The sequence below is a fragment of the Sprattus sprattus genome (assembly GCF_963457725.1).
Source record: "Sprattus sprattus genome assembly, chromosome: 9".
In the NCBI taxonomy this organism is placed as follows: Eukaryota; Metazoa; Chordata; class Actinopteri; order Clupeiformes; family Clupeidae; genus Sprattus; species Sprattus sprattus.
Genome location: NC_137928.1, coordinates 8,406,259 through 8,421,729, shown reverse-complemented (window position 1 = coordinate 8,421,729; position 15,471 = coordinate 8,406,259). Strand labels below are relative to the sequence as shown.

The 15,471-nt window shown below is 46.7% G+C and overlaps 1 protein-coding gene across 1 annotated transcript in view; it reads left to right on the top strand.

Moving 5' to 3' along the window:
* The window catches only part of limk1a (LIM domain kinase 1a), a gene marked incomplete at both ends in the record, with an annotated part of 37,381 nt that extends 36,151 nt beyond the window's left edge, over positions 1 to 1,230 (top strand). The window contains 3 exons of the mRNA XM_080844298.1: positions 1 to 36; positions 420 to 577; positions 1,065 to 1,230. The exon at positions 1 to 36 is cut by the window's left edge and continues 20 nt beyond it. Of these exons, the coding sequence (XP_080700424.1) occupies positions 1 to 36; positions 420 to 577; positions 1,065 to 1,230 (360 nt within the window). The remainder of the gene's footprint in view (positions 37 to 419; positions 578 to 1,064) is intronic.
* Positions 1,231 to 15,471: the final 14,241 nt, after the last annotated feature.

The window sequence follows — 15,471 nt, the reverse complement described above, 5'->3', positions numbered from 1 at the left end:
GTCGACATCTTCTCTTTCGGGATTATGCTTTGTGAGGTGAGTATTTGTGGACGGATCAACGGGAATAATCACACAGGGCCTGACCAGAGTCAAAAAATACCTCCTCCGCTGGATCCCAGAGTCCTCAGAAATGATTCTAAAGTGGGGACACTCAATGTGGTAGCCATTATGGACCTTGCCAGCCTTCCTGATAGTTAAGCACCATAAACTGCCTCTAAATGACATGCTTGGCCAGCAGAGGAGGAAGCTGGCTGTGTCCTTGGATCCAGGTTAGACTGGTCCAGGATTAGCTCGGTGGTGAATGTGGTTTCCTGCAGGGCGACAGTGAATCCATAACTGGGCCACCAAGGTTCTGAATCTCACGACTCCCCCTTCCTGTCCTCTCCTCCTCCTCCTCCTCCTCCTCCTTCTCAATGCAGATCATCGGGCGGGTCAACGCAGACCCAGACTATCTTCCCCGTGCGATGGACTTCGGGCTGAACGTGAAAGGCTTCCTGGAACACTTCTGCCCTCCCGGCTGCCCGCCCCCGTTCTTCCCTATAGCTGCTCTGTGCTGCGACCTGGATGCAGAGAAAAGGTGAGCACTGCTGGATTTGTGTCAAGAGTTTCATATAGCGGAGTAACAGCATTTACATTTAGTCATTTAGCAGACGCTTTTGTCTAAAGCGACGTACAAGGGAGAGAACAGTCAAGCTAAGAGCAATAAAACCTGGTGTAACAATACAAACAAACAGCAAACATGTTAGTGATCGAAGAAGAGGAAAAGCATAGAGGGAAGGAATGTCTGCATGAAGGGCTTCCCTCTTATTTGGTTTCTGCTCACGTACTCTGTGTGCATTGATAGGCTCTGTTGATGCTCGTGAATAGTGTTGCTGTTTAGATGCTGTCAGTCAGATGTGGCTTTGATACTGGCTGTGAACAAATTTCAGGTGTCATTTCTGACATGTGGGGCTTTTAGCACAAATGAAACAGATGCCGTAGTCTCCTCAAAGACGTTTCTGATTTGCTCTTGGCTCATCTGTATTGGTTATTTTATTGAGGAATACGTGGTTGTCTGTCTACAGGCCAGCCTTTACGAAGTTGGAGGAGTGGCTGGAGAACCTGAAGTTGCACCTGGAGATCCGCCTGCCGCTCGTCTCAGAGCTGGAGCAGCTCAGCCGGGACTTCTGGCAGAAGAACCCGCCCTCCGAGAACGGGCTCTCGCCCCACCCCGAGGAGCAGCCCGAGTAGTCCGCTCTCGAGTGGAGAGGAGAGGTCGAGGAGCGGAGAGGAGAGGGTGGTGGTTCTGCTGAAGATACACACCCACTGGCAGAAAGCAGAGGAAGGCTAGCATTCACCCTCCTCAACACTGGGCAGTGTTTTCTGTTGGCGCACACACACACACACTCACACACACACATACATACATAAACACACACACACACACACACACACACATACACACACACACGCACACACCCCTGCCTTTGCGGGTGTCCTGTGAGTAACTCTCCGTGGTTGGGAGCTCCGCAGTGGGCACAAATGCCAACCGCTGTGGACTCAGGGATGGAAATCCAGCCATGTCATGTCCGGTGGCGCCGCTTGGTAGCGCCACCCCAGCTGCAGGCATTCATCTCCCCTCCCTTTCCCTCCCTCCCTTCTCTTCCCTTCCGTGGTTCCCCAGGAAACCCGTCTCATTCACTTTCATTGCTTCAGCCTGTTGAATGTCCAGTCATCGTTGACAGCCTCAACATGGAAGAATGGACCATCGCCGCGCTGTGTGTGTTGTGACTCTAAAGGCTAAAAGCCAGTGAGAGAAAGTCATTGTCTGAGCATAATCAAAGGTGACGTCTGCATCTCGTCTTCTTAAAAGATCACAATCTTCTCCAAGACCAAGGGGCAGCTTCAGGTGTAGTGTTTGATTCTATGTGATGTCTACATATAGCAATTGTACCTTAGCGTTTACTGTTTTTTTTGGTTTGGGTTGGACATTGAAGCGTGATTTTCTTTGAAAAACATGTTTAAAAAAAAACTTGTGGAAAGGCTATATAATATGAACTCCTCGAATGAAATGTCACCACAAGTGAATTCAACAAGGCAAGCTTTCGTTCTGTTGGCTTTATTTCCCTGAATATCCCCTAGCCAGGACTAGTGGTTACAGAAGCCTGTCCGCTCATGCTTAGCTTCAAGTGAGCGCTAATATTTGTTGTGCTAATAGTCTGAAAGCAATGTAATTGCATACTCTGCTGCAAGGGGTTACCTCTCACATCTGTAACTCTTGTCGTCTGCACCAGCATGCTAGAATTTATAGTGATGTCCATAGTATAACCCGGTGTTCAGTGATGAGTATATCCTTTATTTTGCAGTGACCGCTTGCTTTTTTAATGGACAACAGATCTCTATGACACAAAGAAGCACCATCTAAACAAATGATACGCACGGTTGTAAATAACCAGTCTGTGCCCCCCTCCCCGTCCTTGTTTGTTGACTAACCCTTGTGATCTGATCCTGCCACGGGGGGAGCATACTAACCCAAAGCTAAGAACAGCATTCCCAACATTCACGCTTTTACCGTGAGACTCACACGTTCGCAGGCCATTTCAGCCTCAGCCGTCTTGCTGCAGTTTTTCCCACTGACGTCAATGCATCCCACTAAGTCTGCGGACGGCCCGCTCCTGTCTCGCACCAAGCCAGCCCTGAGACGCTGGCAGAGCTCTTAAGAGGGTACTGAGTATGGGAATCATTTCCTCCACTAGTTGTGCAGCACTGAAATCATTATGCCGTAACGGTACAGTCATCTATGGTACATCGTTTTTTTGTCATTGACTTGGAGTACTTTTAAGTTTCATCACTTATAGACCAACTCTAATCAAATGTACATAATTATTGATAGTATTTACTGTAAATGTTTTAAATATTGTATATGTACAGACATATTTTGTATACTGATGCAGCATTGCCATATTTTTAATTGGCTACATATTCAAATGATAGACATAGGTAGAGGAAACAGGAAATGCTCAACAGAACAGCCTGTAAAACACCTGCAAAAGGTTGGCATGGCAACTGTGTGGCCCTTGTTTGACTTCCTGATTTGGAAGGCGAAGGGGGCATCATGTGACCTGGTTGAGAAGACATCTAAGGCCCCATCCGTTCCCACCCTGTGCTTCTCATGTGTGTTACATTTGCTCCTTCCCGGCACCAGATCCAGTTAAGTTGTTTAAGGTCTGTCGGCAAGCCTCTACCTTTTTCTCGTGACCGTTTTCTGTGGAATAACTCCCTTGACCTAGCATTCGCGGTCAACTGCTCTTTGTATTTTAAAACCAGCAAAAAAAGAGAAAAAAAACGAATAACATTCACAGAGGAAAAACGCAATCATTCATGTTTGGTGTGTGTGTGTGTGTGTGTGTTCAATGGATTGTTCTGTTACTCACTGAGACTTTGCCACCCTCTTGGCTTCTAATTGCCACTAAAGTGCTGTTGAGAGTTATGTACTCCCTCGGCAGACTGGTGTGGGATGCAGATTAGTATTCAAGAGGCAACTTGTTTATGTTTTACCACCCAGAGTCGAGCCATGTGGTCTGGCCTTAGCTCTTAGCCATAGTCACTGGTGTGTGGCCGTGTCTCACCAACCTGTGGAACACTTCCTGTTTACACAAACCTGCTGGCTGTAAATGTCTCTGTATATCTCTGTTTGAGAACATGCCCAGCTTTCTTTCCTTCTCTCTCTCTCTCTCTTCTTCTCTCGCTCTTCCTCTCTCTCTCTCTCTCTCTTTCTCTCTCCATCTCCTTTGGGGGGAGATGAGGGCTGCATGGTGCATTGGCTAGGTGTTTAGGTTTTTGCTTTGCGAAAAAAAAAAAACTTGAGCTATTCTTATAACTTTGAACAATAATTGTGATTCGCGGGGAGAATACAGCGGAGGATGGCAGGAAAGCGTGTACAGACAGTGGGTGCCGGCTGACTGATGCAGCCGGGGGGAAACAAAGACATGGGGGCGAGTTGACACAGCATCTCTTTTTTTGTATAGAACCACTGAAATCTTTTTGTATAGATTTTTAAGTAATTTAATTTGCACTATGCTACAAAAATGGCCGCCCTCAGGGCTAGTTTTGTCTCTTGGTTACTTTAAGGAGATAATAAAAATGAAACTGCATCGGTTCTTATATGAATGCAAGCCACTGACGGAGCCTTTGAAATGTAAAGGGGATCACTGGGAGCCCATCCTCTTAGTAGCAAACTGATTAATAGTGTCTTTCTAATCCTTCCTCACCGCAGCATTGAATCAGTCCTCTCTAGCATTGCTGAAATATGCATTTGCATCTTCATTATTTCTTCACTTCATGTCTTCATGTATAACTATAAATAAGTTTTGTAAGTTATCCCTTTAAGTAGGACTAGCTTCATATACATGGAACATACTGTAACAGTATCTCTATTACTTTGCACTAGTTTTGTTGTAGTACATTCTTGAAATATAAATGAGTAGTGCAAATTAGAAATCCACTTTCCAAACTGGACCAGTACCATTCCAATAACTCTGATCGTTGTTCCCGACGATCCTTTAGTTGAATGACCAAAACATTGATGAAGCACTAAGCATAGCTTTACATCAACTCGCATCACCTTTGAAACATATCTCCCAAGTTTGCTACTAAGAAGAAGGTGGCCATGGTTCCCCTTGCAGTCTACAGAAAGATCCTTTGTGAAAGAGGTTCTCGTTTGTAATGACCACTTCATTCTACACTGTCCAATGCCTTGATGTTGGACTTTCTGATTAACCTGTATCGTTAGAGCTCTTACTCTACATACCCCATTCCAGAACTCTCCATTGACAGTCCAGCTCAGGGCAGCGCTGTGCTGGAGCTTGTGATGCTTGTCTGAATGCAATGTTACTGCTTGGGAAAAATGTTATGTTCACAGCTCAACTTGGTATGCACAGCAAGCATGCAATCCTACAACGTTTATCCAGTGATGTCTCTACAGATGAGATCAGTTCCACTTGCAAAATAATCAGTGGGTAAAGTCACACTCCTAACAGTAAGTCTGTGGTAGACTATCTGTGATGTTTTGGGCATGAATCCTGGTCATCACAGTTTTGCAGACACTCAAGCCAAGTCTCAGCATGTGCGGATGTTGCAGCAGTACTTCTTTGCAAAGGATCTATACCTCTGAAAATTGCTGTGCCTTTGTTTTAAGCTAGCCTTGCCAACGACTTGTAGCGTGTTTGAAATGATTTTTTGTAAGAAAAGAAAAAAGAAAAACAGTGAAAGTCTGATGAATTTGACTTGATTGCTGATTGGTTTTTATGAGATACCCTCTTGTTCTCTATATTTATATTTTCCATATTTCCATTGTCTGTTTTTTTTTTTTGGTATCTTTGGTTTATGATTTTATTTGTTCTTTTAATTTAATTTTTTACACAAGCTGTGAAAAAATCTGCACTTTAATTCCGGTTGTGAACATTGAGAATCCAAGGAGATGACTGTATTTCATTGCAGCTGGAATAAAATTGCCGCTCCTTAACAAAAAATATACTATTTCTGTGTGTGTGTGTGTGTGTGTGTGTGTGTGTCTTATTCATTAGTGGTTGTGCTGTGATAGATGAATTGTCATCAGATTGTGTATTTTCTGAATTTGAAAGAATGTAGATATCGCTCTCTCCCTGTGCCTCTCTCTCTCTCTCTCTCTCTCTCTCTCTCTCTCTCTCTCTCTCTCTCACTGCTCATGGGATGCTGTTGAAAAGGTGAAAAGTATACGAGTGCCGCGCGTTTACAGCCTGACAGCGATGCGGTGCCAAACTGCTGCTTCATCGTCCACACGTGACGGGTACATCCTTGATGCGCATCCCATGTGCAATTGTTTTCATTCTGGTGGTGGTGCAGGCTGTGTCTCATGACGTCATTTGCGTCTGGCAGCGCTGACTGGAGCCTGGTTTAAAGCGCTCTCGGTGCTCTAAATGCAGTCATTCAACGGCGGGCTTGTGTTGCGAGAGCGCCTGGAGTCGAGGCAGTGCCGTTTGCAGTAAATCTCATACGTTGCAAGCGTCGCATAATCTCCCATCTGCTGTTTCGGTGTCCTACAATCAAGCGGAATCTTTTTTTTGTATGCAAGGGACCAAAGACGGATAGGACAATTGCATCCACTGTTGGGATTAGCATATTCATTGCATTTCTCCGACATGGAAAACTCGTCCACAAACAACCGGTTTAGGTCCTCTCTGTTCAACCACGGTGAGTACCGACCTGTCTATCTGTTTAGTTTTGTTCAGGAAGTAATCTTATGAATTGATTGGTTTACCGTCAGTCTATCGCGCAAATCCCGCAGTTTAGGCTGAAAGATGATGTTTTATAAACGGTGTATAGATTGTTTGATCTTCGTCCTTGAAATGTCAGTTATTTTCTGATACATTTTTAGACACGTCAAGTCATGCCACATCGGTTCACTGATATCCCATCCTTACTTCAGAGATGAATGAGCAGTCACGCCGCGTGTGTTGAACTTGGGCACAAGTTGACATCTTTGCCTAGATGAACAGCAGAGAAGACGTACACCAATACTAGATAAGAAAGTAACTGAACTGAACTGGAGAGCCCTCTAGGGCAGTTGAATGCAAAGCATTGGGTGTGTTAGTTATGCAAGAATCGTTCTGAGACTGACCACACTTGCCTAAATATAGGCTAGAGCACATGGATTGCTTTTACATTTGTTGAGAAACCGATGCTTGGATTAACTGCCGGGCTCGGTCCCAAAGGATGCTAAAGAATTCAAGGCAGTTTTGCTTCTAAACTGCTATATATTAGGCAAAGGGAAATACACTATACATGTCTTGAACAGCTTTTTTTTCTATACCATCTCTAAACTGTATTGCTCTCAGTCGTTTATTTCCGCTGTCAAACCATTGCTCCCATACCCGCCTTACAGTTGGAGGGTTATAGTTCTTGTGTATTGGATCTTCCATCTTACTTTTTACTTTGTGCCCCATCACCCTATGTGCCCCTTTCTTCTTGTCCTCTGATCTTTATGACACACACATACAAACACACACGAATACAGACACACACACACACACAGTTTCAAAACCAGTGCTTTTGGAAGCCAGCATATTGTAGTTTGTAGGCAGCTTTACTAGTCTACTATAACAGTTGGTCAATGGGCATTGATCCTCTCCTTATTGTCCCTCCTCATACTGTTTTTCTAACCAGGTGTGCAACAATATTGGCTGATGTTTTCCTGACAGTGGTTGAAACATACGATATAAATGATTTGCCACTCGTTCATCACTCATCATTTGAAATACGTGTACACTACATATTTGCAACCAAGCAGACTAAAAGAACATCTTTTTGTCTGTTTCTGTGGAACCCGACATTCCTTCTGCTTCTCAGTGAAGAGTCTTAGCCCTTCAGTAAGCATTAAGCTCTGTGGGGCTCAGCTTTTCTCGTGTTAGATTGCCTTTTGCAGGGGCAGTTTGGCAGGAGACCAGCACTGGCATACAGTGGGGGCATGCAGGCCATCCAGATACCAGGCACCTGCAATGTGGTTACCCTCCACTGCCGAAACATCTAAAAAGATTGGCAGGAATCGGATGCAGAGAGAGAGAGAGCGAGAGAGAGAGAGAGAGGGCATTACCTGAATGCGTGACTGTGTTGTCATCACTTGTTGATGTGATATGCAGGGGTGTTTCCAGGGGCTGGATCAGGCAGGTTGCTAGACCCACCCCAACTGACGCAAGGTTCAGAAAGATCAGTTCTTTAACCATAGGACACCCTGTCAGCAAAAAGGTCACTGTTGGGTGAGAATTAAAAAGACCCGCTCCCTCTAACAAGCTGGCTTCATCCCAGACTCGTATGAGGACTGTGCGGGCAGAGTGAAGTGTGGAGGAGTAAACCATACTGTGCCTCCATCTGTTCTATTTCCATTTTCTCTCCATGCTCACACACACACACACACACACACACACACACACACACACACACACACACACACACACACACACACAGAGAGAGCACAGGTATGGCCGTTCAAGCGAGTAGCACAACCGCTCACACACAGCATTGTAAGAAGGCCGGTACTGTATACACACTCTGAAGGGACTGAGTACAGTTAGTACATTCCCATGCATTCCATGAGAACAGCGTGCACCACAATCAATTTACTCTTTATCTGCAGTTAGTATTCCCCCGTCAATATGTGGTAAGGCATTCATGTCATCACAGGGAGCGATCAAACTCCTCTAAGATATTAATTAGAGCCGTTAAAAACAAAAGAGGCTGAAATACCCGCGCAGATAAGTCATTTTCAGACAGTTTTTGTTCTTTCTATAGTTTACTTAATTTGGAATCTAGGCCCTTTTCTAATTGAGGCCATCGCCGCTTGTCAGCACATGGGACCAGCTTAGATGACAGAAGCCTTGGTCCCTGTAGAAAAACACTCAAGCACCAGGCTTTCAGTAGCAAAAGCATCAATCAGGCCCCAAAAATGAAAACAAGCACGAAGATACGGCCCATGGTCCTGAGGTCCAGCTGAGTCAACAGTCAAGAGAGAGCGTCGACTGGTTTGGGAGGCCTGCTCTGGTCAGGAGAAGGTTTGCGGTAGACATTCCTCGGTAAACACTTGGGGATAACACATCCCACAGTGAGTGGTCCTCCACGCAGAAATGGGAGAGGAAAAGGCCCTGCGTTTCGGCTGGTCATAGGAAGGACAATGATGCAAGCGTGCACAGAAACGGCCAACTACTGTGCAGAATGACCCAACATCTGATGTAAGGGCCAGTCCAGCTAGGAGAGACAGATGGAAACATAATAAACAGAGTTTTGCTCTGCTTAACCTTTTCTTTCTTTATTTTGTAATTTCTTTCATCCTTTCTATCCAGGCTTTGAATTTGAATGTCCTTTCAAAAGTCAAAAGTCAAACAAGTCAAAGTAGCAAGACATACAAAGTAATCGAAAGAACGTTTCTCACTCTCCCCACGGTGAAACATATAAAGTGCACAGGCACAACAGACAAACATTTCTAACTGTTCACTTTTCAAAGTTCAACTTATACATAGTTGAGCGTAGACGTAAAAATCCAAATTTTTCCCCCATGTGTGTTGCTGGAAAAAAAAAGGCCCCGTGGTTTCAGCAGGGGATCAAAGAGGACCTCTGCCTTTCAGCCAAGCCCAATTTCCTGAGAGGGGCTAGCATTTTTAGAATTACATCACTGGCACGCACGAAGCCCCGGCGCAGAAGTATGTGGAATCCATCGCGCCGCGCCGCACGAAACCGTGGCCCCCTTCTCACACATATATATCGCCATTGTTGCACTTCCTCATTATACGTTGCTGCCGCTCTCCATGCCAAGAGCTTTTTATAGACTCCTGAACGCATACGCAGACAGCTGCAGCTGATGGAGATTTCAAAAACGCCCTCTCTGTCATATCAAATCCACTATGAAAAACCCCGACAGCAAGTAAATTGTGTTTTGTGTTCATTTTTACTTTGTATGTTTTGATTGCAATTAATCTGTCTCCAATAATCTTTTATGTGTTTTTCTTTCTGTCTCCATCATTCCCTGCCTCATGGGTATCAACGGACCGCCTTGACTGCACTGACAGCAGACGATGAGGTAAGCGATCGTTTTCATTCATCATGTGTTTCATGCACTGCTTTCTCCTGTCATTTTCTGTGACGTTGACGGGACCTCTAAACATGGGTGTTGAAGAAGCGATGAGGGGTGCCTGCTATCCAGAATAAACACACGCACACGTCTGACAGACACCACCTCTCATTAAAGGATGTCAAAGCTGGGTTAGGTTATGGGTGCAGTTTTTGAACACCCAGTTTTTCTGGTTCCGTAAACAAACAGCTCTATGACTTGGGCTGGTCTTCTTTTGACACGCAAGATATGCTTTCTTTGTTGGATTACTATTTGCCCTTAAATGAGTATTCACACTGTGTATCTGCACTGAACAATGCTACTCGATACTGCCCACATCCTGGGTGTCAACCCCAACCTTCAATAGCAGGGCCAACAACCGAATGGGAGGTTTTCAGTCATGTCATATCAGCAGTTCTCTGTTCAGCAAGCTTCGCCATTGTAATCAAATTATACTGCACTTTATAATTGGGGTGGAGCTCAGAAGTGCATCGGTACTACACTAAAGAGCAGAGGGTTGATGCACAAGCAGGCTAGCAAGCCAATGTCTGTCCACTTAAGGAAACACAGCGAGGGTTTGCTGTCCCCCATCCTGTCCCAAGGACCTTACTCTCACCTCTTTGTGAAGACCCTCGCTGGCAGCCAGCGACTGTGTGGGTCACATGACTCTCCCCAGCTGTGTTTACATTTGGAGACCTGTCACCAAACAGGCAAGAGCAAATAATTTGTTGGGTGATGGCAGTGCCTTTTTTTGTGGGTGTGACCGGAACAATCCTCTCTCATAGCATTCCTTGCCACTGCCTGAACTCCAGCGAAGCAACAGTGAATCAGCCTTGATGGTGTGTTGTTTTGTAACATGGGTGGTGGAACGCTCATCAAACTAGCTCTGAACATTAATGCAGAATTCACGCTACCCGATTTTAAACCAGATTTTCCACCCATCGACATGTGTCGGAGGTTGCCAAGAAAAGCAAAGGCAAAGTTTACTCGGCACCCACATATCAGCGCTCACAAATCGGCACTCAATCACTGCCAAGATAGCATATATCGGTCCACCGGTGGATTTTGGTCCGCTCATTGGACCACCATCATCTTTAGTGTAAGTGGATATTAAGAAAATAGTGTTGGCCAAATGGCATTTTGCGTTTGTCTGTAAGTCACCAGTGGACTGCCCGAAAACTGATGAGCAAAAGGCCAACGGACCTACAGCTCTGCCCCCAGTGAGCTGACAGTGGTCCTGTGGCCTTTTGCTGTCATGGTATTTGTGAACCGTTCAAATACACATTCCGAGGGGCTCGCCGAGGGACGCCCGAAGGATATCAAGCAGGCTAAATATCTGGACCTGACAGGGAGTCCAAATCCTGTAATGTGAAAAGTGCTGTGACCCAGTTGTGACTGGCAATGAGGGCGGTGAGGAGCTACAGCTATTGCAAGGGCAAGATACAGGGTGAGGAAAACTAGGGAGACGAGTCGTAACCAACAGCACCACACACATCATTTTCTTTAATCAGCACACAATCATTTGGATTGCTTGTTTATTGGTGACCTCCTTTTTCCTCCAAAAATGGATGTCTCATGCTTGGTATCGCATCATTCTCAAGTGTGTTTTTTGTGTGAAAACCGACTGGTCTGAGATTCCCCCTGTTGCCGATCAGCCCTGTAGTATGCAAACATTCCCATTTACAAGATTCAAGTCGTGAACAGTATTGTGAACAATACAGCGATCTGATGAGTTTGGACGTCATATAGTATGGCCGTGGCAAGTTAATCCATTAGACATTGCACTGGCTGCTTTGTTACTTTTCTTTGGTTTTCTTTCTTTTCTTCGGTGGTGTCTTTTTTTTATGTTGGGATTTTTTTGTTTTGTTATTGCTCAAAATGCATTGCTTTATGCACTAGCCATGAAACCCAAGTAGTATGTCAACATGTCATATTGGGTGGAGCGCACGCCCTTCACACTAGTGGATGCTGAGACTTGGACAGTGCCGTGACGGAGACCGAGGCCCCCTGATCTCAAAGCACAGATGGCCCTCTCCCTCGGACTTCCTCCGGTCTGTTTGCACTCGACTCAGGGGCGTGGCAGGGAGGAATGGCTGTGGTTTCCTCCTCTCCACACGGAGTGGAGAAAAGCACACAGACGACAAAATGTGTTTTTACTTCTCGTTGTGGCTGTCCGGAGATGGTGATGTCACTCTGCTTAGCTCTGGCCAGGGGCAGACTACCATCCCGCTAAGGCAGCATTGCTCCTCTGGGCAGACTACCAACCCGCTAAGGCAGCATCGCTCCTCTGGGCAGACTACCAACCCGCTAAGGCAGCATCGCTCCTCTGGTCAGGGGCAGACTACCATCCAGCTAAGGCAGCATCACTCCTCTGGTCAGGGGCAGACTACCATCCAGCTAAGGCAGCATCGCTCCTCTGGTCAGGCCCACGGGGCAGACTACCAACCCGCTAAGGCAGCATCACTCCTCTGGTCAGGGGCAGACTACCATCCAGCTAAGGCAGCATCGCTCCTCTGGGCAGACTACCATCCAGCTAAGGCAGCATCGCTCCTCTGGTCAGGCCCACGGGGCAGGCTACCGTCCCGCTAAGGCAGCATCGCTCCTCTGGTCAGGCCCACGGGGCAGGCAGGCATCCTCCAAGTCCACGGCAGGCATTCCACTTTGACTGCGGTTCTTCAGTCAACCCCTAATTAGATCTCGCCTTCAATTGATGCCTACGCCATGAAGATTGAGGATCACGGCTAAAGTTGGACTTTATTAGACCATTAGCTGGATGCTGTGATTTCATTTTGCTCCCTCTCTCTCTCTCTCTCTCTCTCTCTCTCTCTCTCTCCATGTCACTCTCTCCCTCGTGCTGTCTGTTTCTCTCGTTAAGAGTCAGCCCTGCCTGTGTCCGCGCTATGCATTCCAGCGGGCATCTTGCCTGCGTCAGGGAGGGAGAGGCATCTTGCCTGCGTCAGGGAGGGAGAGGCATCTTGCCTGCGTCAGGGCGGGAGACGCCCAGGAGGAGCTCCCAAGGATTGGCATTTCAGTAACCTTGTGCTCGTTAATATCAGTGCAACTGTCAAATCCAAACCCACAGGCTATTTTATGGTAGCACGTATAGTTTCTCCCACATCGATGTTTGTATTGTTGAAATATGGATAATAAGTAGTCACAGAGTTGCAATAGAATCTGCTCCACATTAGCTTTAAGGTATTTGCAATACTTCATCCCCCAAATGAGGATCTAGTCAGGTTTGCACCGACTTCCCTTCACTTTGTGGAGTAACAGTGTCTGGACCAATAGATACAGCTTTTAGAAAAAACCCTGGCAGTGAAATGAAGAATCATTTTAATTGTGCGTATCTGAAGAGAGGCTTCTCCATTTTCTCTATGCATCAGGGTGTGATACCGCAGGCCTCTCAGTGATCAAACCTGTATCTGCAACGACATTCTTGACTGTGTCCCCTAGGCATTCCCACAGTGGGATTTGAATAGCAGCAATCGTGTTAGTGATGCACTGTAGCCTTGGGTTTTCCTGAAGTAACACGATGTGGCCTCTCTTTCAAACATGTCATGTTTTGTTATATATATCTTTTGTTTTACAGTGCATTATGAGTTTCTGTTAATAAGAGTGTGTGTTTACAATATATATGTGTGGATAAAGCCAGTACAATTCCACTGGTTCCTGACAGCCTTATGTGGCCCCAATCTTGTGCGCTAGGGTGTGTGTGCAGTATGGTGTATAGGGTGAATTATATCGGGGGCGTTGCTATGTTGAGCTGTGACTTGTTGTTGTTAGATACCAAGGAGGATTAACAGCACTGATGGAGCATCTTAAGGATTAGTAGAAGAGATGCAAGACCAGCACAACAAGTCAACCAACATTTATGAGCTGTGTTGACTGTCTCTGTTCTGTTGAATGTCTTTGCTCTGTTGAATGTCTTTGCTCTGTTGAATGTCTTTAACTGTGTGACATGACATGGCACATATTTGATCAGATGCCAGTCACAGTACTGTGCTGGCTGGACCCCTAGTGAGCGTCCCTCTGATTGGAGCCCTGCCTGCTCTCTTGATTCATTGGGCTCTCCCACAGAACTGCAGCCCAGTCCATGGCCTCTCTCCAGGCCCAGATGCACATTCGGCTCCTGCTCCAACTGGGCTGCCTCCATGGCCTCCGGGGCCAACCTCCCAGGCCCATCGTGGAGGCCGTGTCCACTGCAGCCTCGGCCTCGGCCTCAGCCTCGCGTCTCCTTTTCCCCCAGGGCTTTGGGAGAGGGTGACCCGGAAATGCCTGGGAGCCCCCTAAAGGAGAGGCCCCTGTCCATGCTTTGTTAGAAAAGTGCACACGCTATAAATATCCCCCCCTCTGCCTGGTTCTCATGCCCCCCCTGTGATCCTCAGAACGCAGCACGAAGGGCACCAACGGCCAGATTAGAGAGAAACACACGTTTAGCTTTAAGAGGGTCGTCATGGGCTCATTAGAAGGTTCTGGAATCTTTCCTTCTCATTACTCAGGCTTTTGAAAGGCCAACATGGTGTGGCGAGCGCCCCTCTCATCTAAGTGCAAATCTCCACACCAAAGAGCCAGAAAACTGGAGGAGGTCTGGGATAGGGATCAAGCCGGTCTACGGGGCAGCCAGTGATAGTTTGGACTGTCAAGCAGGGTCAAGGGGACTTAGCATGTCAAATCCCTTAATGCAGAAATGTGTTGACTGGTCAATCACTCTTGTCTCGTCTCGCGTGCAAGCCTTTTAAGTCATCTGCCATAGGATAATCCCACAAGGCATATGTTATCTTGTTTGCCAATCTGAAAGGCCCTTTGAATGTGTGTGTGTGTCTGTGTGTGTGTCTGTCTGTCTGTCTGTCTGTCTGTCTGTGTGTGTGTGTGTGTCTGTCTGTCTGTCTGTCTGTCTGTCTGTCTGTGTGTGTGTGTGTGTGTGTGTGTGTGTGTGTGTGTGTGTGTGTGTGTGTGTGTGTGTGTGCGCTTGTATGCGTGCCTGTCTCAGGTGTTTCCTCAGTTTGAGGCCTCTTCTCTGCTGTTCCAAAAACATTAATCTGTATTATCTGGAAAGTCCACATGCACTTCAAGGAAAGAGGGCTGTGGTCTCTCTCTTTAACCATCCGCTGTTGTCTCCAGTGGCTGAGAGATGTGACCGGAGCGGCTCTGATAAAAGGGCTTAAATGCCTCCGCTCTGTTGACTCAACGAGTTCATTCACATTCTGGCTGCCTGTCTGACTGTATAATGAATCACTTTGCATGAGGACGCAGCATTGGGTCAAAAGCTGTTTGGGTGTGCAGACTTTGACTGCGCGTCTCCCCCCTCCTACCCCACCTCCGCCTGGAACTGAGAGGAATAGCCCCCTCCTCGTCCTGACGTGGACGGCGTATTGGCCGAGACAGCCGGTGGCCGTGGGAGCCAGGCGAGGTGACGGATGGCGCGTCCAGAAGCAGCAGCGTCTCTCTCTCTCTCTGGTTTAATGTGCTGCAGCTGCAAACTGCGTCCCAAACTGGTTCCAGATGCTCCCAGGATGCTCGGCAGGAGGAGGAGGAAATGCCATACGGCCCCTGTCGTCATAAGCGGGCGGCGTTGCCCATTCATGGCCTTTTTGTTTTTTAGCAGTTCCTTTTACTATTTTTCAATTCTCGGGACAGCATGCGGTAACAGAGAGAAAATTAAGACAACCAGCTCTTATTTTGATAAACAGTTTCGTCCCAAAGAAAGGCAACAGAGCTATGTTGGCATAGTGGCCCTCCTAAGGAGAAGAGAAGCGACAGACACTTATTGCAAGATTGAATCTCTGTTTCTCTCTGTTTATTGCCCTGATTGTGAAAGTGATGTTCAATGTGAGGTGTATGTTGTGTGTTTCTCA